A 26,938-nucleotide genomic window follows, 5' to 3' on the forward strand; every position below is an offset into this window, starting at 1 on the left:
CTGCTACTGATCGTCCGAAGACAGGCCAGTTTCCCAAAGGTAAAACAATAGCTACATGGAACACGAGAGGATTATTTCGAACGGGGAAACTTCACATTGCAGAACTAGACTAAACATCAAATTGGCATATGTGGCTTAGCTGAAGCTCGCTGGAATGACTGTGAGCATTTTGAAACCTATGATCACATCGTATAGATTGTCTGAGAGGATATCACAGGGCAGAATGGCGTCAAGTTCCTTGTCAGCAAACGTAAGGCGCAATATGTTGACGATTACAGACCCTCTCACGATGCAAAACCAAATCATATAAATTACATGTCATCCATATATATCGATTGACAAGTATTGCAGATGACGAAGAAGTTGAAGACTTCTATGCAAAGGTAGCATTACAGTCTTAAAACCAAGACGAGTCACGGTCATACTGGGAGATTTCGGGGCGAAAGTCGGAGTCACTTCGATCGAAAACCACTTTTGTGAGACTGTGGGACAATATAGCCTTGGAATACGTCATGAGGAAGGCAGTCGATTGCTGCAGTTTGCAACCGATTAAAAATTTTACATTATGAATACTATGTTTAAATATCAGCCCGCCCGGTTAGCCGTTCGGTCTAGCGCACTGCTTTCCGGGCGGGAAGGCGTGCCAGTCCCCGGCACGAATCCGCCCGGCGGATTAGCACCGAGGTCCGGTGTGCCGGCCAGCCTGTGAATGGTTTTTAAGGCGGTTTTCCATCTGCCTCGGCGAATGCTGGCTGGTTCCCCTTATTCCGCCTCAGTTACATTATGCCGGCGATTGCTGCGCAAACACTGTCTCCACGTACGTGTACACCACAATTACTCTACCAAGCAAACACTGGGGTTACACTCGTCTGGTGTGACACGTTGCCTGGAGAAGGGGGGAAGAGGGTTGTTGATAAGAGATAGAAAACCTCTTTCCGCAATGTCAAAACAAAACCTAGTCCCGAAAGTGGACCTGTGGTAGTGCTTAAAATTAGCTGAGTAAGCCATTTATTCTCCCAGAAGTAATTCAAAGGAGTGGACCACTTGACGTAGAGGTAAAGCGCGATATAACTTGTGTGAGGTTAGGAAAATGGATCGCAGATTATCATATGAGCAAATTGGGTTTATTCCAGGCAAGTTAACCCGTGAGCAGAGTCCAATCATGTGGCAGCTCGTAGAGAAGCCAAAGGAATATAACATCAAGATCTTTAGACAGAGTGAAATGGTCAAAGTTATTGACCTCATCGAGATGGACACGCCGAGACACCGAGGCATCTGGCATACCTGATCAGGCAACTGGTCTTTCCAACACAGCGACAGTAAGAATCAATACTAATAGGTGTTTCACACAAGGTAGCATTCTCTCTCCACTATTTGTCAATGCATATAGCGAGCATTGTATGACGAACTTTCTTGCGAGTACTGGTTCGACTGCATTGTTGTAGGTGGCAGACAAATCTCGGGTATGCAGATGACACTCTGATAATTGCAACGACGAATATTATCTGGAAACGATCACACGAAGTTCGGCAGAACTAAGCAGAGGATGTGGTATTGAAATCAACAATACAAAACGATTATTGTAGATCGCCCTCATAACAACATACTTGACATCACAATCATTGTTTGCTATGAAGTCGTCAGTCACTTCGAATATTTAGGATCTGTTGTCACAGATCCTGGAGATCGCAAGCGTGAGATTCGTAGGTGCTCTTCGTTTGAGAGAAATACTAGAGCAAAACTTTCTCGCGTTTGGGAGGACTCCTCCATCACTGCCAAGACGAAGCTCACCCTCGTCCAAGGTCTAGTCCTCCCTACTGCGATCTGTTCAGCAGAAACTTGGACGACGGAGATGGCGGATCGTCGCAGGATTGATCCACTGGGAATGTGGTGCTGTGGATGATTACTTCTATTACCACGGACAGCACATCGAATTAATAGATTGATCTTGAGGCAGCTCGGCATCAGAACAAGAAACTACAGGCACAGAATATCAGTTTAGAAACGCGTGGGAACTAGTATCGGGTGCAGTAAGTATCGTTGGCTGCAGATAAACAGAACGGGATCACGCCGATGGGGTATCGAAGTCAGGACAACTAGACTGGGAGCCGGTTAACGCACAGGCATGCCTCAGTTATGGATTTCTCACAGGTTGACTGACCCTGTTCCGTTTCTCCTTGCAAGCATTATAATTTTCCGGGTGGGCCACAGTTCGTACGTCCGATATGCAGCGTCAAGTGCAAACGAATTTACTACATAAATACATCAGCGTCATTTCAAATTCTGCACACTCCGAAACTGCAATCAATCCCGCGACATGTAGCTCACTGTAATAGCTGCGACATTGCAGGGGTCTCATTTCCTGGAGTAGATATGTAACGGACCTCGAGACATCATTTTCAACGCAGAATCACGGAATACCACTATCGCACACATGTTGTATATTTTAAAGCACTCCGTCTTCAGGCCACAAGTGGCCCATCGGGACCATCCAACTGCCGTGTCATCCTCAGGTGAGAATGCGGATAGGAGGGGCGTGTGGTCAGCACACCGCTCTCCCGGTCGTCATGATGGTTTTCTTTGACCGGAGCCGCTACTATTCGGTCGAGCAGCTCCCAATTGGCATCACGAGGCTGAATGCACCTCGAAAAATGGCAACAGCGCATGGCGGCCCGGATGGTCACCCATCCAAGTTCCGGCCACGTCTGACAGCGCTTAACTTCGGTGATCTGACGGGAACCGGGGTATTGTATATTTTACTCTCTTTAAATAAAATGTTGTTCCAGTTGAAATACTATAAATTGTTAATTACGATGTAGCCTCTGCAATAGTGCCATATCATAAATGTAGTGTTTATCACACGACCCACCCTATAATTTTTTTAATGGTAGTCTCACATTTCGCAAATTTTGATTTCTCTCTTATGTTAGTAAATAAACAACTTTCTACAGTGAGCAGATTTGCAAATTACCATTATCATAAATGTGCCAGGCCGAGGGACGCTGCCCTTGTGGTACTTGACAGCTGGTGCACACGTGCTTGAAGCTGGTATGTTTACACTATTACGCAAGGTTTACGTAAATTGAAGTTGAAGGGGGACGAAGGAAAGGCATTATTGATGTCAGCTACATCGGAACAATACGCGAAATCAGCGGCGTCGAGTGAAAAATGTTTGCCGGGTCGGAATTGGAGCAGAGGATCTCTTGCTTTTTAGAAAGTTACTTTAAACTCTGCGCCACGGATGACACTGTGTTCGCCGTAGCTCCGTGGACTATTCGGCCATCCTCACGGTCTACTCACACTCCCACCGAGCTTTACCTATCCACAGTCCTTGTCAATTTCCCTCATGCTCGCTATTCTGAGATTCCCACCGAAGGTCGGACGTATTGGTTGGTCCGCACTGAAGAAGTGGGATCCATTTCCTATTCAGGCGAATCATGTATATGAATGCCTGGAATCTGTTCTTTCGTACATGTCCGCAAGAACAGACGCCACTCGTTCACATAATTACGCGAGTTGCCTGGATTTGGCACGTCAGTGTGACAGCAACTGTTGCACTTCACGGCAGAGGTTGAGTGTTCACCAAATACGTTTCTTCTGCAGTTGTTACAAACAATTTTCTGCATTCTTCCCTTTTTAGGGGCGTACGTGTAACTCGATGAAGTTTTTTCTTTCACTATTGCACTGGAGTGTTGAGATACACAAGCACATATCAAAAAGGCTAAAACTAAAACTACAGAAACCAGTTCTTCATTGTATGGGAAGAGTTGTGTATGAATCATAACACACCAATTCAATAATAAAAGAAAAAACTCCATCGTGTAACACGTGCGACAGTAAAAAGAAGGAATTCAGAAAATTGTTTGTAATAACTGCAGAAGAACTGTATGTGTTGAGCATTCAGCCTCTGCTGTGGAGTGTCCGCCGCTCGTGGTCTAGTAGCTAGCGTTGCTACCTCTGGATCACCGGGTGCCGGATTCGAGTCCCGACTGGGTTGGAGATTTTCTCTGCCAGCGGACTGGCTGTTTGTGTTGTCCTTATCATTTCGTCATCATCATCATTCGTGACAGTGGCTAGATTAGACTGTGAAAAGAATTGGACTGTGTAAAAATTGGGACTTTGTACGGGCGCTGATGACCGCGCAGTTGAGCGCCCCACAAACCAAACGTCATCCTCTGCAGTGAAGTTCAACAATTGCTCTCTATGAAAACAAGACACAAAAACAAAACGTTATCATCGAGTTAGACAAAAAAATCTGACGTCTAGATGTAATTTTTTTGACGTGATATGTCGGGCTTTTATTCAAAAAATCACATATGGCGCAACTCCACATGAGTTCATGAAAAATACCAGGGGCCATTTTCTTGTTTTTCTTTTGGATGACTAAGCGTGCATCATCCTATCAAATGAGCCCACCCCAACTTTCGTATCATTAAAGTACTTTATAAAGTCAGCCTTAGAAGTAATTGATGAAAATGCACTGTAGAAAGTAGCGCAGCATTTTCATCCTGAGAGTATGACAATAGAGTATGATCCCGACTGAAAGAATATTCCGTAGTATGCTCTCCTCTGCTTTTTTTGGTCAATATTCACTAGGCAGAAATGTTTTATTTTGGTGAACTGTCCTTGCAAGTGTCAATCCATATTATAGTAGGAAATTTGCCAGATTCGTGGATGTGAACAAATTATCCATTGTGATATTTTGGCAGCTACCAAAATAGTCTATTGGATTATGAATGACATAATTGAAACCAACATGTTTATATCTTTTGTTGCTTTCCTTTCAGAGATATTGTAGCTCTTTCAGTGGAAAGACACTTTTAGTCACCTATCTAGAACATTTTTATTGCATACTTATCAGGTTTTGAACTCATCTACTGCCTAGATGCACATCGTCCACGGAATGGAACAAACTTTTCGTCGATGGTCAGATTTTCGTTTCGTAGTTGTTTCCCAAGATTATGATTTATGTCCTCCCAGACGTCTCTAAATGCAGCAAATTCGAACATTTCTTGTAGCTTTATCATCGAGCAGCAGAAACAATAACAAGTCATCAAATTTTTGACAACCCATTATGGCACTACATGTTGGTGGACCGTACTTCTTGGTCTACAGTACTCTTCCAATGGGTAAATTGCTTTTTAGATGACCAGCTGTTATCAAAAGACCAATCAGGTCTTTTATTTCTACACTACCAAATTTTCTCTAACTCTTTTCAAAATCGCCTTTGATAATAACTCTTTCAGCTTCGCAACGGAACCACGGAAGCAGGCCATGGAGGAAAACAAGTCTACACCAGCGCCATGGATACAGAAATCGCCCTTTGTTTTCGGTGGTACAAAAACGATAATTTTATTGTGTATTTTAATTTTGACCAGTACAGATTTTAACCTTGACAACTACAGATCTTGACTAAGTATTTTTAGAGATACAAGCAAATTAGAAAAATCTACTTAATACAGTATGTGCATATGTAATGTAATAAATGTACCAGACGCCACCTGTCGGTAAGAGTTTTATAATTAATATAAATGGCGTGCATTCTGCCAACCAATTTAATGTGACGCAGCGTGTGAAGGTAGCTGTGTGTGCACGGATTACTCCGGTAACCGAAATTGCAGGTACATACTGGTACATTTAATGTTAATCGGATAGGACGAAATAGGGTTGCATTTGTGAAATAGTAAGTTAGTACCATTGTCATTTCAGATCTGAAGATGTTTCTAGAGGAACCGAAACCGTTCATGTGAATAAATATTTTTGCAATCAAGACAGATTATAAGTAACATTGTCTTTCAGCTTCGTTGTTAACTACTTTATAATTTTCTGTATACTATCTGAAGAGATCCTGACGGTCTTACAATAGTTTCCGAAGGTGGAAGCTTGACTCTTTCAGCTTGACACTTTATTGTATCCTACTTCCTTACTTTTGTTCACTCAGGTGGGATTTTGTTCCATACAGATCCACTTTTCTTTTTCAAGATGTACACCGTCAGCACTTTCACTATTACTGCTATCATCTTCATCTTCTAGGTTCGAAATATCTGCTTGGTCATGCACATCACTTACTTCGCTGACAATACTTATACGATCGTCTTCCTCATCTCACATTCGTCATTTCGTATGCAGTCAGAATCTTCAGCAAATCCGCTGAGATCCATCAGATTCTTCCGGTACTGGAAGAATTTATTCGCCTGTCAATTTTCTCTTACACACAAACCTTTCGCTTCGTTAGTTGAAAGTAGCAAGCCTATTGTGTACATTTGTATAGATAGGTATGGTGTTATCTATACAAATGCTAAGTGTTTGCTGCTTTAAACTAACGAAGCGAAAGCAGATTGCCAAATGAACATTGCTACAAATTCCAAAAAATCCTTTACATGTTACAAAAAGTTCTACCATGTAACAGTTTCACGCGTAGACTGTTAAAAAATCGCCATCAATTGGTTTCGAGGTCGGGAACTTTAGTACAACGAACTGTACCAACACACGTACTAGAGGTTTTTGCATTATTAACTCACAGATACGATTTTCCTATTCTCCATGGTTCTGGTATTACTTTTAATCACCGTTTACGCATGTTCTACTGTACAACAACACACGGCACAAACTAAATCGATGTTTTGATTGATACTCTATCGACACACGACGTTTGGTACCTATATGACTGTCTGAAATCTGGAGGTTTGGATCTCAGACACATTGTAAGACTAGCAGCAAATATTTTGCTGCTAGTCTTACAATGAGTCTGACAGCCAAACTTCCAGATTTCAGACAATCATATATATATATATATATATATATATATAATGTGCGTGTGTATGTACACACCTTAAAAAAAGGTTTGCATCACCCTGGTTCCCAGAACTCCTGAAGATAGACGTTGACTATGGATATTGTATCACAGACACAATCCCTTTCAGAGATGTCACTAAACGCGCCAAAAAATGTAAGCAACTATGTATCAGCAGCGCCTATTAGACGGAGGGGGTCCGACAGCCAATGTACATGGCTCGTGTTGTCTGTAGTTCAGCCTTGCCTAGGCGGTCAATATTGCGATTCGATCGCGTTCCCATTGTTACTTTGTACCAGGAAGGGCTCTCAACAAGGGAAGTGTCCAGGCATCTCCGAGTGAACCAAAGCGATGTTGTTCGGTCACGGAGGAGATACAGGGAGACAGGAACTGTCGATGACATGCATCGTTCAGGCCACCCACGGGCTTCTACTGCAGTGGATGACCGCTACCTACGGATTATGGCGCGGAGGAACCCCGACAGCCACGCCAACATGTTGAGTAATGTTTTTCGTGCAACCACAGGACGTCGTGTTACGACTCAAACTATGCGCAATAGGCTGCATGAAGCGCAACTTCACTCCCGACGTCTATGGCGAGGTCCGTCTTCCCAACCACGACACCATGCAGCACGATACAGATGGGCCCAACAACACGCCAAATGGACCGCTCAGGATTGGCATCACGTTCTCTTCACTGATGAGTGTCGCTTATGCCTTCAATCAGACGATCGTCGGAGACGTGTTTGGCGGCAACCCAGTCAGGCTGAACGCCTTACACACTGTCCAGCAGGTGCAGCAAGGTGGAGGTTCCCTGTTGTATTGGGGTGGCATGATGTGGGGCCGACGTGCGCCGCTGGTGGTCATGGAAGGAGACGTAGCTGCTGTATGATACGTGAATCTATCCTCCGACCGATAGTGCAACCATATCGGCAGCATATTGGCGAGGCATTCGTCTTCATGGACGACAATTTGCGCCCCTATTGTGCAGATCTAGTGAATGACTTCCTTCAGGATAACAACATCGCTCGACTAGAGTGGCCAGCCCGTTCTCCATCCATGAACCCTATCGAATATGCCTGGGCTAGATTGAAAAGGGCTGTTTATGGACGACGTGACCCACCAACCCCTCTGAGGGCCGAATCGCCATTGAGGAGTGGGACAATCTGGACCAACAGTGCCTTGATGAACTTGTGGATAGTATGCCACGACGAATACAGGCATGCATCAATGCAAGAGGACGTGCTACTGGGTATTAGAGGTACCGGTGTGTATAGACATCTGGACCATCACCTCTGAGGGTCTTGCTGTATGGTGATACAACGTGCAATGTGTGGTTTCATGAGCAATAAAAAAGGCGAAAATGATGTTTATGTTGATCTCTATTCCGTTTTTCTGTACAGGTTCCGGAACTCTCGGAACCGAGGAGATGCAAAACTTTTTTTGATGTGTGTATATGCTGTGTGTTTGTGTGTGAAATGAATCTGACAGAATCAGCTCATGTGGTGATGCATGAATATATTTACAAATCACTTTAGGTATTAAAAATTAAAATAAAATGTTAATGCTCACCATTTAGAGCAGCAAAACATTGCTGGAGGAGAATAGCTGAACGACGAAATTGCAGGACAAATATTTACGACTAAAAAATAAGGAAATGTCTCGGAGGGTCACCTTAGGTGCTCGACAGTTTAAAGTACTGAGAAAATCGTGAATGCTTCACGCTTGCCAGCAGTTATGTACCTAATCAAAAACTTCAAATTCACGAGGCTCATCAGTGCAACATCGTACCTCATTTTACCTAAATTAGAAACGTTTATAACATTGTCTGTTCAGACAATGTCAATAATAAATGAACTTCACCACCCTTTAGAAAAAAAGTATTTCTCTGGTTGTGTAGGCTGCATTGCAAATCCTGCAAATACGTCTTTGGACGCTGTTTAGAATTAAAATGTACTGTTGTGTTGGTTTTTCAGAATTCTTAACCTATTGTGATAGGATTTAGTTATTGTTTACCACCAAGTTACCCGTGTCGGCATCGTTCCACATCTATTCCCAATTGCATGTTATACAAAAAGGAATGGTATCTGACTACTACGTAAATAGTAAAATAAAACATTTACATGTCTTCCAAAGTATTAGCACAGTACACAAATAATAACGTAAAATCTATTGGAAACTTAGTGTAACATCAGTTTGACACAATAGTTGGCTAAAAACAATATTTACAGTTTCCCCTTGGCTCTGAGCACTATGGGACTCAAGTGCTGTGGTCATCAGTCCTCTAGAACTTAGAACTACGTAAACCTAACTAACCTAAGGACATCACACACATCCATGCCCGAGGCAGGATTCGAACCTGCGACCGTAGCGTTCCCCTTGGTAAACCTCATTCGTATCAAGCAATGTAAGGTTCACCGTAGGAGACACACGGGATAACACATATTTTATATTTATTTTATGGTGTTTATTTTTCTACCAGATCTCACGGGACAATGCGAGCTACTTGGAAAGAGACAATACATTGTTTACACAAAGCATCTTAGGAAATTCGTAAACGAAACAATTAACTATAAGAGAGTATGCGAATAAATAACAAGGTAGAAAATTTCTCAAGTATCATGAGGAACTTCCTGGCAGATTAAAACTGCGTGCACGACCGAGACTCGAACTAGGGGCCCTATCAGCGCACACTCCGCTGCAGAGTGAAAATCTCATTCTGGGTATCATGAGGAACTTCTGTAGAGAATAGAATGAGTATTCCACAAGGCAACCTTTCAACTTGGGTTTCAACAAATCCCGTGATGTGAAACACAATCTAAGACAAAAAACAACACACAAGAAAGGAATTATCCGAATGGGACGGAATTAGGTAGATGTGATGTACATTTACAGACAAACAAATGCTTACAGTTTCAGAAAATTTAAAGATTTATTCAAGAGAAAGAGCTTCACAAATTGAGCAAGTCAATAAATCTTTGGTCCACCTCTGACCCTTATGCAAATAGTTATTTGGCTTGGCACTGCTTGATAGAGTTGTTGGATGGCCTCCTGAGGGATATCGTACCAAATTATGTCCAAATAATGCATGAGGTCGTCAAAATCTCGAACTGATTGGAGGGCTATGCAAACAATGCACCAAACGTTCTCAATTGGGAAAAGATACGGCGACCTTCCTGGCTAAGGGATTGTTTAGCAAGCACGAAGATAATCAGTAGAAAGTTTCGCCGTGTGAGGGCGGGCATTACCTAGCTGAAATGTAAGCCCAGGTTTTGCTTGCCTTAAAGGGCAAAAAAAAAAAAGAAAAAAAACAGGGCTAGACATTTCAGATCAAAACAACGTTCAGATGCGTTGACACTATGCTTAGGCCTAGTTTTTATTGCAGCTCATACTGAACGCTGGTTTACAAGTTCTAAGTTTCGATCTGATACAGGCAATAGCCTTAAAGTCATAATAAATGAAGGATTATATTTAGCAATCTGGACAGCTTTATTCACAACAATTTTTCATATCATGACCTCCATGCTCCATCCTTACACCCAAGGATGTACGTATGTTGCACCGTACCCTTAGTTTTTTTTCCAGGCAGTATGTCTACGCCGATTTTTTTGTTGCCTGTTGTGCCATGATATCGTGTGGCGATGTAGTATGAAGTTCAATTTGTATTAAGTATCTGCAGGTGAACACATGGAACGTGAAATTCTGTAGTACTGAAGACGGTGTTTATCTGTCATTGACATAAACATTTATGCTCTGGATACCATTGCAAAATACAGCTACTCCAATATAGGCCTACACACATTTGACTAGATTGACTTCTGTCCTGTCTTACTTTCTCTGTCAAAGCTGCGAATGGCGTTTATTATTCAGTAATATTTTATTAATTTTGAATGTATGGCTGCCAACCACGCAGTTCTGTACTAAACTTTCTTGCAAATACGTCCCGCCTAGCGACCTGTACTTTCTTTCTGTGTAAAACCGGAAATATATCTCAAAGGGCCAGGTCGCAGAGTTTCTAATTAACAGAGAACAGAGTAAAAATTTCAGAATGGCTCTTTCAAGCGATCAGCTTTTCCAGCAAATGGAATAAGCAGCAACAACTTAACCCGGATGAAATTCTTCTTTTTGGTCAGACACAGAACTGGAAGAGATTTCGTGTGCACTGAGGTCAATTTTTTATGAAACCCGTCTACCGAGTGCAGGAGATTATTATCACATTAAAACTAGCACATCGGCTTGAGGTCACAGCAGGAAAGAGAATGATAAATGGTTCCGCTTCTCGGATTTTGAGAAGCGTTCTCTGAGCACCTTTCATTGCGTCACTGCAGTGCGAACAGTGGAGTTCGTCATGTCGAAGCTCCCAGAGGCTGGTAAATACGTCATATACTGCACTTTCGGTTATCATTGTACACACAACTGTAATCATAATAAAATTGCCCTACAGATTAAAATCATGAGGAATACTAATTTAAATACGCTAATTGGGTTTTATCAACTATTAAAGAGTCAGAAATTTGGGTATCGTAAGTTGCGTTATTCGTTGTACAATTACCTAAACCTAAATGATGTGTGAAATATCTCTGTATCAAAAGGAAAAATACTGTTTTAGATAGAAAGTAAGTGGCAAATCCCACAGAAAAGGTGATAGTCTTTCTGTTTACGGGACGCTGTCCTATAAGGAACACCGCAGCCTGCAATTTTACTCCAAGTTATTGGCAATTGTCAACATTTTCAGATGCCTTACTGAAGTATTTTCAAGGTCTTGTATTGAAATAATCGAGATCTCCTTTCAGTTTATTGCGAAACAACCAGTGGACAACAAAATGGCACATTCCTCTTTGTTTCTAAACTACCGTATTAGTCTATCTCAATTTCGTTTTCGTATTATTTATACGTTTCACTAATTGTTGCGCTAAGAAGCATTACGTCCCTTCAATTTGTCCATTTTTATATCATTGTTTTAAATTTGTTTTCTTTACTAGAAATAATGTCTTAAGGATATTTCTTCAAAGGATCTATGAACTACACATATTGAACTTCTACAGACATATATTTTCAAGTTTCTCATTCCTTAGCGTAATGATAATAGTTACAGCGGCAACTTGAATAATAATAATAATAAAAATAGTAATAATAATAATAATATAATCAAGGACAAATATGAATGAGTTGCAAAGAGTGCACCAGGACCACGAATGGCAATAGTGAACCTTATTAGAAAAACCTACTTGAAAGTTTGTAGACAATGTACAATAGTAAATGTATTGAAAGTGAACAATATAAATCGTCATTATAACCTCAAAATTCCTGAGATTGTGTTTCTTTACAGCTTTAGATGACGTACTCTTAATGCAAAAAAAAGAAAAGAAAAGGAATTTAATGATGCGAAGGAACCATTGCAGAGACAGTGGTATGTATATTCGTACAATACCAAACATAATGTCAGGCACAGGTGTCATATCACTCACAGTGCGTGGAAGTTAGGGGAACTGGGCATGTGAGTATAATTCTAGGGGTGGTAAAGGAGGCAGTGATTGTACAGACGACAAGGACAATGATCTACTGAATGGAAATGCAGACTAACAAATAAGGTGCTCTGTTACATTTTGAAGTAAGACGTACCTTATCTCCTTGCGTGAAGTATACCAACGTATATTAACTTATAACAAAGCTGAACATATAAGTCCCGGGCATAAGCAGAGTAATCAGCAGAGCAGTGGTATGAAATATTATGACAGTCTGAGTAGCCCTGTAATAACTGGATCACTCTGGTAATCTGTCGCCACCCAAAGCTTGTTTGGGACAGAGCAATGCTTTACTCAAATGGCTCAAATGGCTCTGAGCACTATGGGACTTAACATCTGAAGTCATTAGTCCCCTTGAACTTAGAACTACTTAAACCTAACTAACCTAAGGACATCACACACATCCATGCCCGAGGCAGGATTCGAGCCTGCGACCGAAGCGGTCTCGCGGTTCCAGACTGAAGTGCCTAGAACTGCTCGGCCACACCGGCCGGCAGTGCTTTACCATACATGGTCATATAGGAGGTCGTACGCTGTCGCTTTTTTCTGATTTTTGCACTGACTTTTCCAGCCAGTTACAGGGGGACATAAAACTTTAACATCGACTGCGAACGGCAGTGAAACTGGCATTTTTCACATTATCAAACATTACCACAGGTGATAGAAGTGACAAGTGAGAGGAAAAAAATCCTGTGACTAACTGCCTGTTGAGCCCAAGAACTTTGGATTCTAACACTTTAACACAGATTCAACCTCTGGTACAACAAAAATTATAAAAGGATTCACTTCTTAGTGTTGTTTCTCTAAGAGCTTGAGTGTTCCAGAATCTTATTGCTTTATACAGGAAAAGATTTAGAAATGATGTACGTCAGAGAACATTTTATTCAGAAGCGAAAAAAACTGGTGTTTTATTAAGGTTGGAATTATCATTCTTCTTTAGTTGGCAAACTAAAGAATAATTGATATAAAGTCTTCCTTCAGCTGTTCTTTATCGTATCTTAGAACTAAATGATGTTCTGGATATGTTGATAGCCAAAATAATCGATAGTCAAAATGAGTGGAATAACTGGATTCTATAACATAAAGTTTTTCAGTAGTTGTAGCAGTAGATAAATTACTGGCGTTATCCAGACACATCTACGTTAACGTTGCAAGACAGAAGTATATGTTTGTGATACCATATCTTACATCTATACGGAACATTTCAAGAATGATTACTTATCGCTATTGTGGAACACACGGTTAAATATGTGCATTGCATGTACATAAATGTCCAATTAAGTTACACTTCGTGTATAATGCATGTAGGACCTAAATTTAATGAAAAATGTTTTATGATGTACTATGTATTGATATCGTATGCAAATATATGTTGCTGTTCTCCTTTGGTACATGTGATTTAAGGATGGTAATAACATGATCTAAATGATAATCGAAATAAAAAAGTACAGCTGCGTACTGCATGATGCAGGTTTCTTTAAACATGCTTGACGTTTCAGTAATTAAGTGTTCAGAGAATGGTGATTTCCGACTGCGTGATGATTAGACATAGGAGTACGAAGCTAATGATTTTAGAACCTGAAAGTTGATTTCTATGACTGATACTGAGAGAAAAATAAATGGTTCATCATAAAAAGCAGTCGTCTTCCTTTGAATTAGTGGTGTTACAACGGATTGCAACTATTCCTTGAAGCTCGTTCATTAATACGGTATTCCATTACTATCCTCACTTACGTGGCTCGCAACATACGGCGGTTAAATCTTTGTGACAGCTTTACTAGAGAATTGTATATCGGCGATTAAAGTCCCAGTAATTTCCTAACTTGTTTGCGCTGCTTCCACTTTGCGAAGGACTGAAAGTATGGGTGTATGGCACAATTCAAAACCCAGGCTCTGCAGAATCTGTACGTATTTATGTTATTGGTTATCTGTCGTTTGAGATACAACAAGTATTAGCGTCATTAATGTCATAAAACAACCAGTTCCTTACGTTCGACGTGAGACCTTAACAGATTAGAACGGCAAGCTTGTGAAGAAATTTGAAAAGTTGAAAAATACCGAATATTTATTAATCGGTTTCATTGTCTAAAAAGTCATGAAGTATAAAATAGGATCTAGCAATCTTCAGCAAAGTCAGTATTGTAAGAATTCTATCCCCTCCCATTGCGGTGCCATGTGTGTGTGCCGTGCATTCGAATTAGGAATGCTACACATTAATTTTGTTATAATATATGCACAGAGTCGCATAAGGGGAAACTTGACTTGTTATTCTCCTCAATACATTGGATTTTTAGTGGACTGTTTCTGCTTCGTATAGTCTCAGTCACCAAATTATTAACTTCTTCTTCTGTCCTGAATATTGTAGATGATATGAATTACCTAACAGCCGTTTTCCGATATAATGCACTTCCCTCACGAATTTTACACGTGGTGTGTGTTGTCTGACAGTTGTATTTCGTTATAATGTAGCTTCCTCCTTCAATAATAAATTTAGTAGACGAGGATCATGAAATCATCAAAACATCTAAAAGAAATATAGAATTCTTATATTAGGCTACACAAACAGTGCAGTTATTCTAAGGTTTCGTTTTATGTATAAAATATGAAGTAGTGCTCAACGATATGGAACAAATTAAATATTCAGCAGATATTCATATTTTCAAATTAATGGAATTATTATAATAGATATGTAACATATACATTGTAAGTTCATATCATTCGTTCTAGATTCGAGCGCCCATGTATAGTTAAGAAAAAATATTTACAATTTTATCTTCTGCAAACCATTTGACTGCACTCGAAATGTTATGCACTGAAGTAATTTACGATATTATTATTCCTAAATCGCTTCATTTGGCAAGAAATTCCTCTATTAACAATTTAATTTCTCCAGCTCCCTGCAAGTAATTAGAAATATATGATGGTACCTGGTAGTTTTCTGCACACTGTGCTTTGAGTGTTGTGTTGATTGTTCTTTGATCCTGTGAACTGTTTTGTTGGTTTTGAAATAGGTGTATATTATGCAGACAAAAATTTGAATGTGTTCCTTAAACTCACACGAAAAATGGCTTCTAATACTTGCAATGCCCTAATTTGAAGAGTTATAGCACAATACGATGCAGTGTGGCAATTTTGAAAGAAAGTACAGTAAGTGCAATAGCATTTTTCTTGCTATGCCAACTATGTTTAACAATATTTGGAATGCCAATAATGAGTTTCGAGGTGTATCAGTATTTCTATAGTATACTCTCTGTAATAGAATAAATTATCAATTTGAAGTACAATAAATTTAACGTTGTGAACTTGTTCAATATGCACGTTCTTATACTGTGTGCCTATTTTTCGTGGAAAACTCTTACAGGTTCTGAACGATAATGGGGAGCCTTCTTACAGTTTAAAGACCCTGAACTTAGTTAGCAACGCTTTCTAAACTGTATTTTTTAGTTCAGTATTAGTATCATCTGCCCACAAAATAATCTATGAGTCTGGGGATGGTACTAATGAAAAACCAGTACCATACACCAGAGACCAAAAGCGCTAAAGTGCAATCTTCAAAGGTACTGTACCACATGAAGTGCAGGTAACATCAGCTGATCATTACAAGTTTACGTACCGACATAACAACACACAATAAATATCTGAAACGATGAAGGAAATGTGAGTACCATTGTATCTGCTTTTGTTTGATTTGCACAGTAAAATAAATTATCTAATAAATTTGGGGTTCGTGTGACGTCTCCGTCAGAAGCAAGAGTGTGTAACTTTTAACTAAACATGTACCCATAGCTACGTCAGTGTTTTCACAGTACTGATATAGTTGGCAGGACTAGGAATAAATATACTGTCCTGGTTACTACTACTGTATAGTTATAACTTTGGTTCAAAATGGCTCTGAGCACTATGGGACTTAACTCCTGAGGTCATCAGTGGCCTAGAACTTAGAACTACTGAAACCTAACTTACCTATGGACATCACACACATCCATGCCCGAGGATTCGAACCTGCGACCGCAGCGGTCGCGCGGTACCAGACTGTAGCGCCTAGAACCGCTCGGCCATTCCTGCAGGCTAGTAGGAACTTTGTGACAAGATTTAAGATCTTATGTTCGCTAGAGGAACTTCAGTTTGAGACCAACATATGTTTACTTTCTGGCATATTATCGGACCCCGTCCCATTAGTTTCCCAGTTCCACTACTCCCATCATATTTTTGTCGCTTTGTATATAGTTTTCGGTCTATTACTTCATATGATGGCTGAGGTGATCTTATAAATAGGAATAACAAAGAAAAAGTTTATGTAAAATTTGTTTACTGTTGTTAATGTCCCGCAAAAATATTGGGTTGGTCGACAAGTTCGTAACATTTTTCTATAAGTTTAATGAACACAACAGATACGCGTAACAGAGACTTTAGTCATCAATAATACACTACTGGCCATTCAAATTGCTACACCAAAAAGAAATGCAGATGATAAACGGGTATTCATTGGACAAATATATTATAATAGAACTGTCATGTGATTACATTTTCACGCAATTTGGGTGCATAGATCCTGAGAAATCAGTACCCAAAACAACCACCTCTGGCCCGTAATAACGGCTTTGATACGCCTGGCACTGAGTCAAACAGAGCTTGGATGGCGTGTACAGGTACAGTTGCCCATGCAGCTTCAACACGATACCACAGTTCATCAAGAGTAGCGAATGGCGTTTTGTGACGAGCTAGTTGCTCGGCCACAATTGACCAGCCGTATTCATTGGTGAGAGATCTGAAGAATGCGCTGGCCAGGGCAGCAGTCGAACATTTTCTGTATCCAGAAAGGCCCGTACAGGACCTGTAACATGCAGTCGTGCATTGTCCTGCTGAAATGTAGGGTTTCGCAGGGATCGAATGAAGGGTAGAGCCACGGGTGGTAACACATCTCAAATGTAACGTCCACTGTTCAAAGTGCCGTCAATGCGAACAAGAGGTGACCGAGACGTGTAACCAATGGCACCCCATACCATCACGCCGGGTGATACGCCAGGATGGCGATGACAAATACACGCTTGCAATGTGCGTTCACCGCGATGTCGTCAAACACGGATGCGACCATCATGATGTTGTAAACAGAACCTGGATTCATCCGAAAAAATGACGTTTTACCATTCGTGCAACCAGGTTCGTCGTTGAGTACACCATCGCAGGCGTTCCTGTCTGTGACGCAGCGCCAAGGGTAACCGCAGCCATGGTCTCCGAGCTGATAGTCCATGCTGCTGCAAACGTCGTCGAACTATTCGTGCAGATGGTTATTGTCTTGGAAACGTCCCCATCTGTTGACTCAGGGATCGAGACGTGGCTGCACGATCCGTTACAGCCATACGGATAAGATGCCTGTCATCTCGACTGCTAGTGATACGAGGCCGTTGGTATCCAGCACGGCGTTCCGTATTTACCCTCCTGAACCCACCGATTCCATATTCTGCTAACAGTCATTGGATCTCGACCAACGCGAGGAACAATGTCGCGATACGATAAACCTCAATCGCGATAGGCTACAATCCAAAGTCGGAAACGTGATGATACGCATTTCTCCTCCTTACACGAGCCATCACAACAACGTTTCACCAGGCAACGCCGGTCAACTGCAGTTTGCGCATGAGAAATCGGTTGGAAACTTTCCTCATGTCAGTACGTTGTAGGTGTTGCCACCGGGGCCAACCTTGTGTGAACGCTCTGAAAAGCTAATAATTTGCATATCACAGCATCTTCTTGCTGTCGGTTAAATTTTGCGTCTGTAGCACGTCATCTTCGTGGTGTAGCAATTTTAATAGCCAGTAGTGTATATCCTGCTTCACTATTTACAAAAGTCTGTCAACGCTGTGGTAACTTTTTTATTCCGTGACTGTCGAAGTTACGTGGTTTTGAGGTGAAGAACTGGTCGAGCCTTGATGGTTGATTGATAGAGACTGGGAAAGGTGAAGATCTGAGGGAACAAGATCAAGTAAAAGTTTGGGAGCCGAATCACTTCCCACTCTAAGTCCTTTGTAGTGTTTTTGTCGGTCTAGCAGAAAGGGGGCGAGCGTTATCGTATAACTGCACCACTCCACGCAGTCTTGCTGGTCATTGTTCTTCGACTGCACCTGCAAGACGTCTCAGTTGTTGACAATAAATGTCAGCAGTGATGGTTACACTTCGGGGAAGCAATTCGTAGTACACCACACCGACGCTGTTCCACCAGATGCATAACATTATCTACCTGTTGTGGATGCACGCAGGTCTTTGTACTGGGCATTGCTGCTTTTTCTTTTGGGCCTCAGATGTTCCGTTCTTCCCCTTATGTTACCATAGAGTCATCATTTGTCATCACCAGTAACGATAAAGGATAGGAATGGTCGCAATTCTTCACGAGCTAATTGATGACGACCACATATGGCAACCCGCAGGTTTTTGTGATTCTGGCTTAGAGCAAGCTGAACCGTACCCATTAACCCGATTTTTGAACTTTCCCCATTCCATTCAAATGTCGTACGATGGTGGAATGATCACTATTCACCACATTAGCCAGTACTGAGTACACTGGTTGGTTGATTTGAAGGAGGGGACGAAACTGCGAGATCATCGGTCTGATTAGATTAGGGAAGGATGGGGAAGGATGTCGGCCGTGCCCTTTCAAAGGAACCATCCCGGAATTTGCCTGAAAAGATTTAGGGAAATCATGCAAAACCTAAATCAGGATAGCCGGAACCGGGTTTGAACCGTCGTCCTCCCGCATACGAGTCCAGTGTGCTACCCAATGAACCACCTCGATCGTTGCATATACTGACGTGGATCGTTGAGGAATAATGTGATTAAACGATCTTCATGAAACCATGACTTCCTGAGCGTGGAGAGTCGCTAATTTCAAATCGATTCTCCTTAAAACGGGACAACAAAATTCTTGCCGTGCTCTGTCCAGTGATATTAGCCCATACACGGCGCTAAAGTTTCTCACTGCCTCCACTGCTGTCACCCCTCCACTGAACCCAAACAGAGTAATATGTCTGAAATGTTCCGATTTCTCTACTTTTACTCCATTTTCTAGCGTCTATACTCCATTCACAGTCTCCAAATGACAAACCGACAATATATAAAGTCAAATAGCAACAGTGAGCTACAGATAAAAATGACAATCGACAAGTAAACCCATAGCAGCCGCAATACTAACACGCAAAACAAAAGCGCTACGAACCAACCTAATCAAAGCAATTACCCACTGCAATCCGTTTTGGCCCACGTGAGTGTTGGCACCAAACTTTTACTCAGGATCGAATGTAGGTCCATCTGAACGTGTCAAACAAAGCGACCATTTGTCGCTCGTGTCTCACTACTACCAACTGTTGTAATTGACTTAACTTCTCATCCTTAACTGAGGAAGAGACTTTTAAAGTGGCTGAATTTGACCTCAGTTTTATGGGGGAACAAAACATACATCCGTTTTTCGCCATGTCGTCTGAATCAAATTATCACTTACACTACTTAAAATGACGCCGAAGGTTAGTTTAAAGCAATATTGAGTGTACTGAAAAGGCATCTGGGAACATTCACAGATTGTCTGCTCTATTTTAGGGTAAATCATGTTTATAATACGATGACTGTATGAAAATGATATGAGGATACATGTGGTAAAAACGCTGAAAATGAAAATCTCTACAAAAATGCTAAAATGAAAATCAAACAGACCGCTTTGGAATGGATACCAAATGTCTACCGAGTGGTCAACGTCACAGACCCTCACGCAGGGGGACCCAGTTCGATTTCCAGCACTTGGTACACTCAGTCTCGCAATGCCAATAGAGATACTTCCTGTTTGACAGGTAGTGACTCCAGGTTTGGAATGTCGACAGCCGAGAGTGGGGTGTATGGACACCATGCCTCTCCATATCGCAGTTGGCGGGGTTTTGTTTCCTTCCTTTTTATGGATAGCAAATGATTCCACTTAATTAGTAGATTACAAATCAGGAATCGAATTATTGTCAAGACGAAGTTTCTAGGGGCTCATCGAAGACCATTGTTGAAAATTTAATTACTACTAGATAAAACATCTTCTTTTACATGAAAAAATTACCTGTATCGAGGTATTGTGACCCAATACATCGTCTGACATACCTAAATAAATGGTACCTTCCAATTACACTCCTGGAAATTGAAATAAGAACACCGTGGATTCATTGTCCCAGGAAGGGGAAACTTTATTGACACATTCCTGGGGTCAGATACATCACATGATCACACTGACAGAACCACAGGCACATAGACACAGGCAACAGAGCATGCACAATGTCGCCACTAGTACAGTGTATATCCACCTTTCGCAGCAATGCAGGCTGCTATTCTCCCATGGAGACGATCGTAGAGATGCTGGATGTAGTCCTGTGGAACGGCTTGCCATGCCATTTCCACCTGGCGCCTCAGTTGGACCAGCGTTCGTGCTGGACGTGCAGACCGCGTGAGACGACGCTTCATCCAGTTCCAAACATGCTCAATGGGGGACAGATCCGGAGATCTTGCTGGCCAGGGTAGTTGACTTACACCTTCTAGAGCACGTTGGGTGGCACGGGATACATGCGGACGTGCATTGTCCTGTTGGAACAGCAAGTTCCCTTGCCGGTCTAGGAATGGTAGAACGATGGGTTCGATGACGGTTTGGATGTACCGTGCACTATTCAGTGTCCCCTCGACGATCACCAGTGTAGGAGATCGCTCCCCACACCATGATACCGGGTGTTGGCCCTGTGTGCCTCGGTCGTATGCAGTCCTGATTGTGGCGCTCACCTGCACGGCGCCAAACACGCATACGACCATCATTGGCACCAAGGCAGAAGCGACTCTCATCGCTGAAGACGACACGTCTCCATTCGTCCCTCCATTCACGCCTGTCGCGACACCACTGGAGGTGGGCTGCACGATGTTGGGGTGTGAGCGGAAGACGGCCTAACGGTGTGCCGGACCGTAGCCCAGCCTCATGGAGACGGTTGCGAATGGTCCTCGCCGATACCCCAGGAGCAACAGTGTCCCTAATTTGCTGGGAAGTGGCGGTGCGGTCCCCTAAGGCACTGCGTAGGATCCTACGGTCTTGGCGTGCATCCGTGCGTCGCTGCGGTCCGGTCCCAGATCGAAGGGCACGTGCACCTTCCGCCGACCACTGGCGACAACATCGATGTACTGTGGAGACCTCACGCCCCACGTGTTGAGCAACTCGGCGGTACGTCCACCCGGCCTCCCGCATGCCCACTATACGCCCTCGCTCAAAGTCCGTAAACTGCACATACGGTTCACGTCCACGCTGTCGCGGCATGCTACCAGTGTTAAAGACTGCGATGGAGCTCCGTATGCCACGGCAAACTGGCTGACACTGACGGCGGCGGTGCACAAATGCTGCGCAGCTAGCGCCATTCGACGGCCAACACCGCGGTTCCTGGTGTGTCCGCTGTGCCGTGCGTGTGATCATTGCTTGTGCAGCCCTCTCGCAGTGTCCGGAGCAAGTATGGTGGGTCTGACACACCGGTGTCAATGTGTTCTTTTTTCCATTTCCAGGAGTGTAGATACGTAATGTGAATGTAAATTGACTTGTTCCCCATCATTATAATTAACCATGCAAATGATTTGTGGAATATGCAACTAACTGACTGACTTCAAGATGCTTTCTAAAGAAAAAATATATCGAGCACTGTACCAGTATCAAGCTTAGTAGGATTAATACATGGAAGGTATACTTCAATTAATCTTAGTAATGTTTGACATAATTTCGAAAATGGGAAATTCAAGCCTGAGACATTTGGCTACTCTCTTAAAAAATGACGCTTGGATTTTATGAAAAGTTATTCAATCCCGAATGCGGAAATAGGTCTTAAATTGTTATAGTTTGTCACGTGTGAACCATCGCATATAAAGGTCTAAAATCAAAGTAATTCCTCGAAAATTTATGTTACGTTACGCTAATCATAACTGGAGCCCTAGATTTAGCAACTGACAACAATTTAAAAAGAAGTTCCGCCGCTAATAGGACAAAGGAACACTAAATATTAATACGAAGAGTAAATAGATGTCTCAGCTTCACACAGCGATTTAAATATAAAACTGTACACTACACGAAAAAATCAGAATGCTAACCTATCACTTCAATGTGTACGAGTAAAACGAATTAGTTAACACTGTACTACAGTCACGATACAATTTTGAAATTATATTACAATCCATGTGCCGCATACAAATATGTTCCTAGATGTCTTTAGAAATTATCTGTGGAAACTGCAATAGCTGCGTCACAAATATATACTGGTCAGTGCAGAACGAATACAGTGCAATGACTGTAACAGTGGCCAAATTGTCTTCCTTTTTTGTGACAAAGGCGGGCTGCGGCGAGACTACATGGACTACAGGAATGCACGCACCTTGGCGGCGTCACACTCTGAATTGAATCAGAACTCCACTGTGAGTCACGTTCAAAACAAACACTGCCGGAACAGGCCCTGAAGGCCCAATGCTACCGACGGCCGCCATGTCGTCCTCAGACCTTTGGCGTCACCAGGTGCGGATACAGAGGGGCATGTGGTGAGCACGCCGCTCTCCTGGCCGTTATCAGTTTTCGTGACCGCTGCCGCTGCTTCTCAACAAGCAGCTACTCAATTGGTCTCACGAGGGCTAAGTGCACCCTGCTTGTCAACAGTACTCAGCAGACCCAGACGGTGACCCATCCAAGTGCTAGCCAAGCCCGACAGTACTTAATTTCGGTTATCTGATGGGAACCGGTGTTACAACTGTGGCAAGGCCGTTAACTATGAGTCACGTTCCAACTAAATGAAATTTAAGCTTTTCAGTTCTGGAACTGCATCGGTTTTTCCTTGTAATTAAACAAAGGAAATTTATACCATGGTATAAAAATTTTTACACTTGTCGCCCTTCTCCCATTACTCAGCAACAATTTAAAAATTATCCTCTTCCTACATTTGAAATTAATGTTTTACCGTGGAGTAAAAGAACATATGTAATTGGACGGTTACAAACTTGAATCTTAAGCCGAAATCTGATAAAATCAAGTAAAGAAATTAATATGAAAAGAAGCTAATAATTTCAAGCAATCTTACGTTATAACCAAAAGTATGTGTTGTGATATATCAGTGCCATCTTCTGATGTGTGAAAATTTAAGTTATAATGAACAGGGAGCCTTCCAGCTGAAGAAATCGATTAGGCGGAAATTCAGTGCTTCTACATCTACATCTAAATCCATACTCCGAAAGCCACCTGACGGTCTGTGGTGGAGTGTACCTTCAGTACCTCTATCGGCTCTCCCTTCTGTTCCAGTCTCGTAGTTTTCGTGGAAAGAAAGATTGTCGGTATGCCTCTGTGTGGGCTCTAATCTCTCTGATTTTATCCTAATGGTCTCTTCGCGAGATATACGTAGGAGGGAGAAATATACTGCTTGACTCCTCGGTGAAGGTATGTTCTCGAAACTTCAACAAAAGCCCGTACCGAGTTACTGAGCGTCTCTCCCGCAGAGTCTTCCACTGGAGTTTATCTATCATCTCCGTAACGCTTTCGCGATTACTAAATGATCCTGTAACGGAGCGCGCTGCTCTCCGTTGGATCTTCTCTATCTCTTCCATCAACCCCATCTGGTACGGATCCCACACCGATGAGCAATATTCAAGCAGTGGGCGAACAAGTGTACTGTAACCTACTTCCTTTGTTTTCGGATTGTATTTCCTTAGGATTCTTCCAATGAATCTCAGTCTGATATCCGCTTTACCGACGATCCACTTTGTATGATCATTCCATTTTAAATCACTCCTAATGCCTACTTCCAGATAATTCACGGAATTAACTGCTTCCAGTTGATGACCTGCTATATTGTAGCTAAATGATGAAGGATCTTTCTTTCTGTGTACTCGCAGCACATTTCACCTGTCTACATTGAGATTCCCTGCACCATGCGTCAATTCGTTGCAGATCCCCCTGCATTTTACTACAATTTTCCACTGTTACAGCCTCTCGATATACCACAGCATCATCCACAAAAAGCCTCAGTGAACTTCCGATGTTATCCACAAGGTCATTTATGTATATTGTGAATAGCAACGGTCCTACGACACTCCCATGCGGCACACCTGAAATCAGTCTTACTTCGGAAGACTTCTCTCCATTGAGAATGACATGCTGCGTTCTGTTATCTAGGAACCCTTCAATCCAATCACACAATTGGTCTGGTAGTCGATATGCTCTTACTTTGTTCATTAAACGACTGTGGGGAACCGTATCGAACACCTTGCGGAACTCAAGAAACACGGAATCTACCTGAGAACCCGTATGTATGGCCCTCTGACGTCTTGTGGACGAATAGCGCGAGCTGGGTTTCACCCGGTCGTTTTTTTCGAAATCCATGCTGATTCCTACAGAGTAGATTTCTAGTCTCCAGAAAAGTCATTATACTCGAACATAATACGTGTTGCAAAATTCTACAACTGATAGATGTTGTAGATATGGGTCTATAGTTCTGCACATCTGTTCGACGTCCCTTCTTGAAAACGGGGATGACCTGTGCCCTTTTCCAATCCTTTGGAGCGTTATGCTCATTTAGAGACCTATGGTACACCGCTGCAAGAAGGGGGGAAAGTTCCTTCGCGTACTCTGTGTAAAATCTAACTGGTATCCCATCAGTAGATCAGAGATTGACGTAAAGAGCGGAGACTTCAACAGAATTATGTTACAAGTTCCAAATTTTGGAGTGGCAACAGAACAATACTAACAACATGCTGATCTACTAGGTCTATTAGGACTTAAAAATTAACGTATTATTCCTTGGCTGCATTCACCACATGTGAGGTACAGACGGACTTTCCTCCTGCACAGAGCGTCTCTACACAGACCTGAGCATGCAGCAGCGAGCTCTTCGCCTTGCTGGCGTGTGGGTGCCTCCAGGAGGGAAGTGGTCACTGGCGTACGGCGCCTACTCTGCTTTCGTGATGCTCTCTGTTGTGACGTTTCTGGCCAGCCAGCTGTCCGCCATGCTGCACTTCTGGGGAGACATCCTCAGCGTCACCACCAACGCCTGCGTCACTTTCACCTTCGGCATGGCCATTTTCAAGTTTATTGTCTTCCTCAAGATGCGCCCATTAACGAACAAACTCATTGAGGAGCTTGACACTTGCTTGGAGGTAAGTGACACTGCCCATAATTTTTACAAGACAACATATCTTCCGCAGATTAGTTCTATTATATTTTATGCATATTTCTGAAGTTGCTGTTCCTTCATTCCTAATATCGTGTTTGCTCATTTTTCTCGTCTTTTGGTTATTTTGTGAATATGAGTGTGTGTTTGCACATATTCTATATTTTCGTAACACATATTTATGTTGGATATTGGTGTTATTTAACGTACGTGGTAGGAAATACAGCATATAAATGTTTTAGGGAGATTTGACCCCTTGGCCTCTGTCAATCAGTATCATCAATCAGATTTATCTAGTGTATAACATTATGCATTGTCTTTATCCCTACTAAAATGATGCACGAGAACAATTTAGGTGAGGAAATATTATTTCATGATGTAATGTGACTTCCACCAAGAGTAGGCCTCAATAATTACATTCCTCTAGTAACTGACACTACATGTTGGTTGTGTGCTTGCCTGCTTAGCATAGTAATTTAGCTAACGTGTATTTTCTTCTGCTATAAGCCTGGTCTAGTTAGTTTTACTACCAATTGATCTTTGAGGCCTAACATATAATGGAAACTGTTTGAAACTATTTAGGCATGGAAATAGCACTGAGGTACTTACCAGAGAGTTCATAATCATGTTTTAGACACTAATCTGAGAGATACGTGTCTACCTATAATATAAAATTGAGATATTTGATGTAAACATTGGACAGTTTTGTTTCGGTGACATTTTAGACTAGGAAAGAACATCGTGACACTTGACAAGCATCGTAAAAGTAGAAAATAATTATTGTGTCTTAAACCAAGTATGATATGCATTTAGAAATATTAAAGTCACTGTCTGTTGGATTGACAGGCAACAGGAGCAGAAGCAGGTGTTAAATTTATTTCGCTTTTTTAAAGTTTCACTGGATAGCATTTAAAATAAAATTCGACTTCATCAACTACATATCACTAGTTCGTAGTTACCTTTCACACTCAGACTTTGGCTTGTTACTATTTATGGAGAGTATGAATTTCATAAGAAGTTTGTCTTCTGCCTCTTTAGCAAGTCATATCTCTTTGGGTATGAAGATAGAATTGGAGTACTGTACTTTGGAGGTTGAATCATATTTCATACACCTAGTTGATGTAAACATTGTACCTTTCGTGTTGCTCACATATTTATGCAAATTTTTGGGTCTCAAAAGAACAATGTGATTTTTGACAACCAGCACAAATATAAAAAACAGTTAATAAGAGATCACTATAATTTTTAACTGACTTTGATGTCAAAAGAATTTTTTTAGGTTTTACTCTGGTCAGCAAGTGTACTTATGTCATATTATGCAGATTGGATGTGACTTCATGGTAGAAGCAAAAGTACTTATTCAGTGAGTCAATACTTTCACAACCTCTAGTCATTTTACATATTGCTAACCTGACAAATATGCATGCATGCTTT

The 26,938-nt window shown here is 41.8% G+C and overlaps 1 protein-coding gene and 1 pseudogene across 1 annotated transcript in view; one reads left to right on the plus strand and one right to left on the minus strand.

Annotated features, from left to right (window-relative positions):
- Positions 1 to 22,995: 22,995 nt before the first annotated feature.
- On the minus strand, positions 22,996 to 23,114 carry LOC124797067 (annotated as a pseudogene).
- Positions 23,115 to 25,208: 2,094 nt separating this feature from the next.
- LOC124795654 (odorant receptor 2a-like) overlaps positions 25,209 to 26,938 on the plus strand; it is a 61,019-nt gene continuing 59,289 nt past the window's right edge. Inside the window, exon 1 of the mRNA XM_047259728.1 lies at positions 25,209 to 25,490. Within this exon, the coding sequence (XP_047115684.1) occupies positions 25,209 to 25,490 (282 nt within the window). The remainder of the gene's footprint in view (positions 25,491 to 26,938) is intronic.

Source organism: Schistocerca piceifrons, chromosome 4 (assembly GCF_021461385.2).
Source record: "Schistocerca piceifrons isolate TAMUIC-IGC-003096 chromosome 4, iqSchPice1.1, whole genome shotgun sequence".
Taxonomy (NCBI): domain Eukaryota; kingdom Metazoa; phylum Arthropoda; class Insecta; order Orthoptera; family Acrididae; genus Schistocerca; species Schistocerca piceifrons.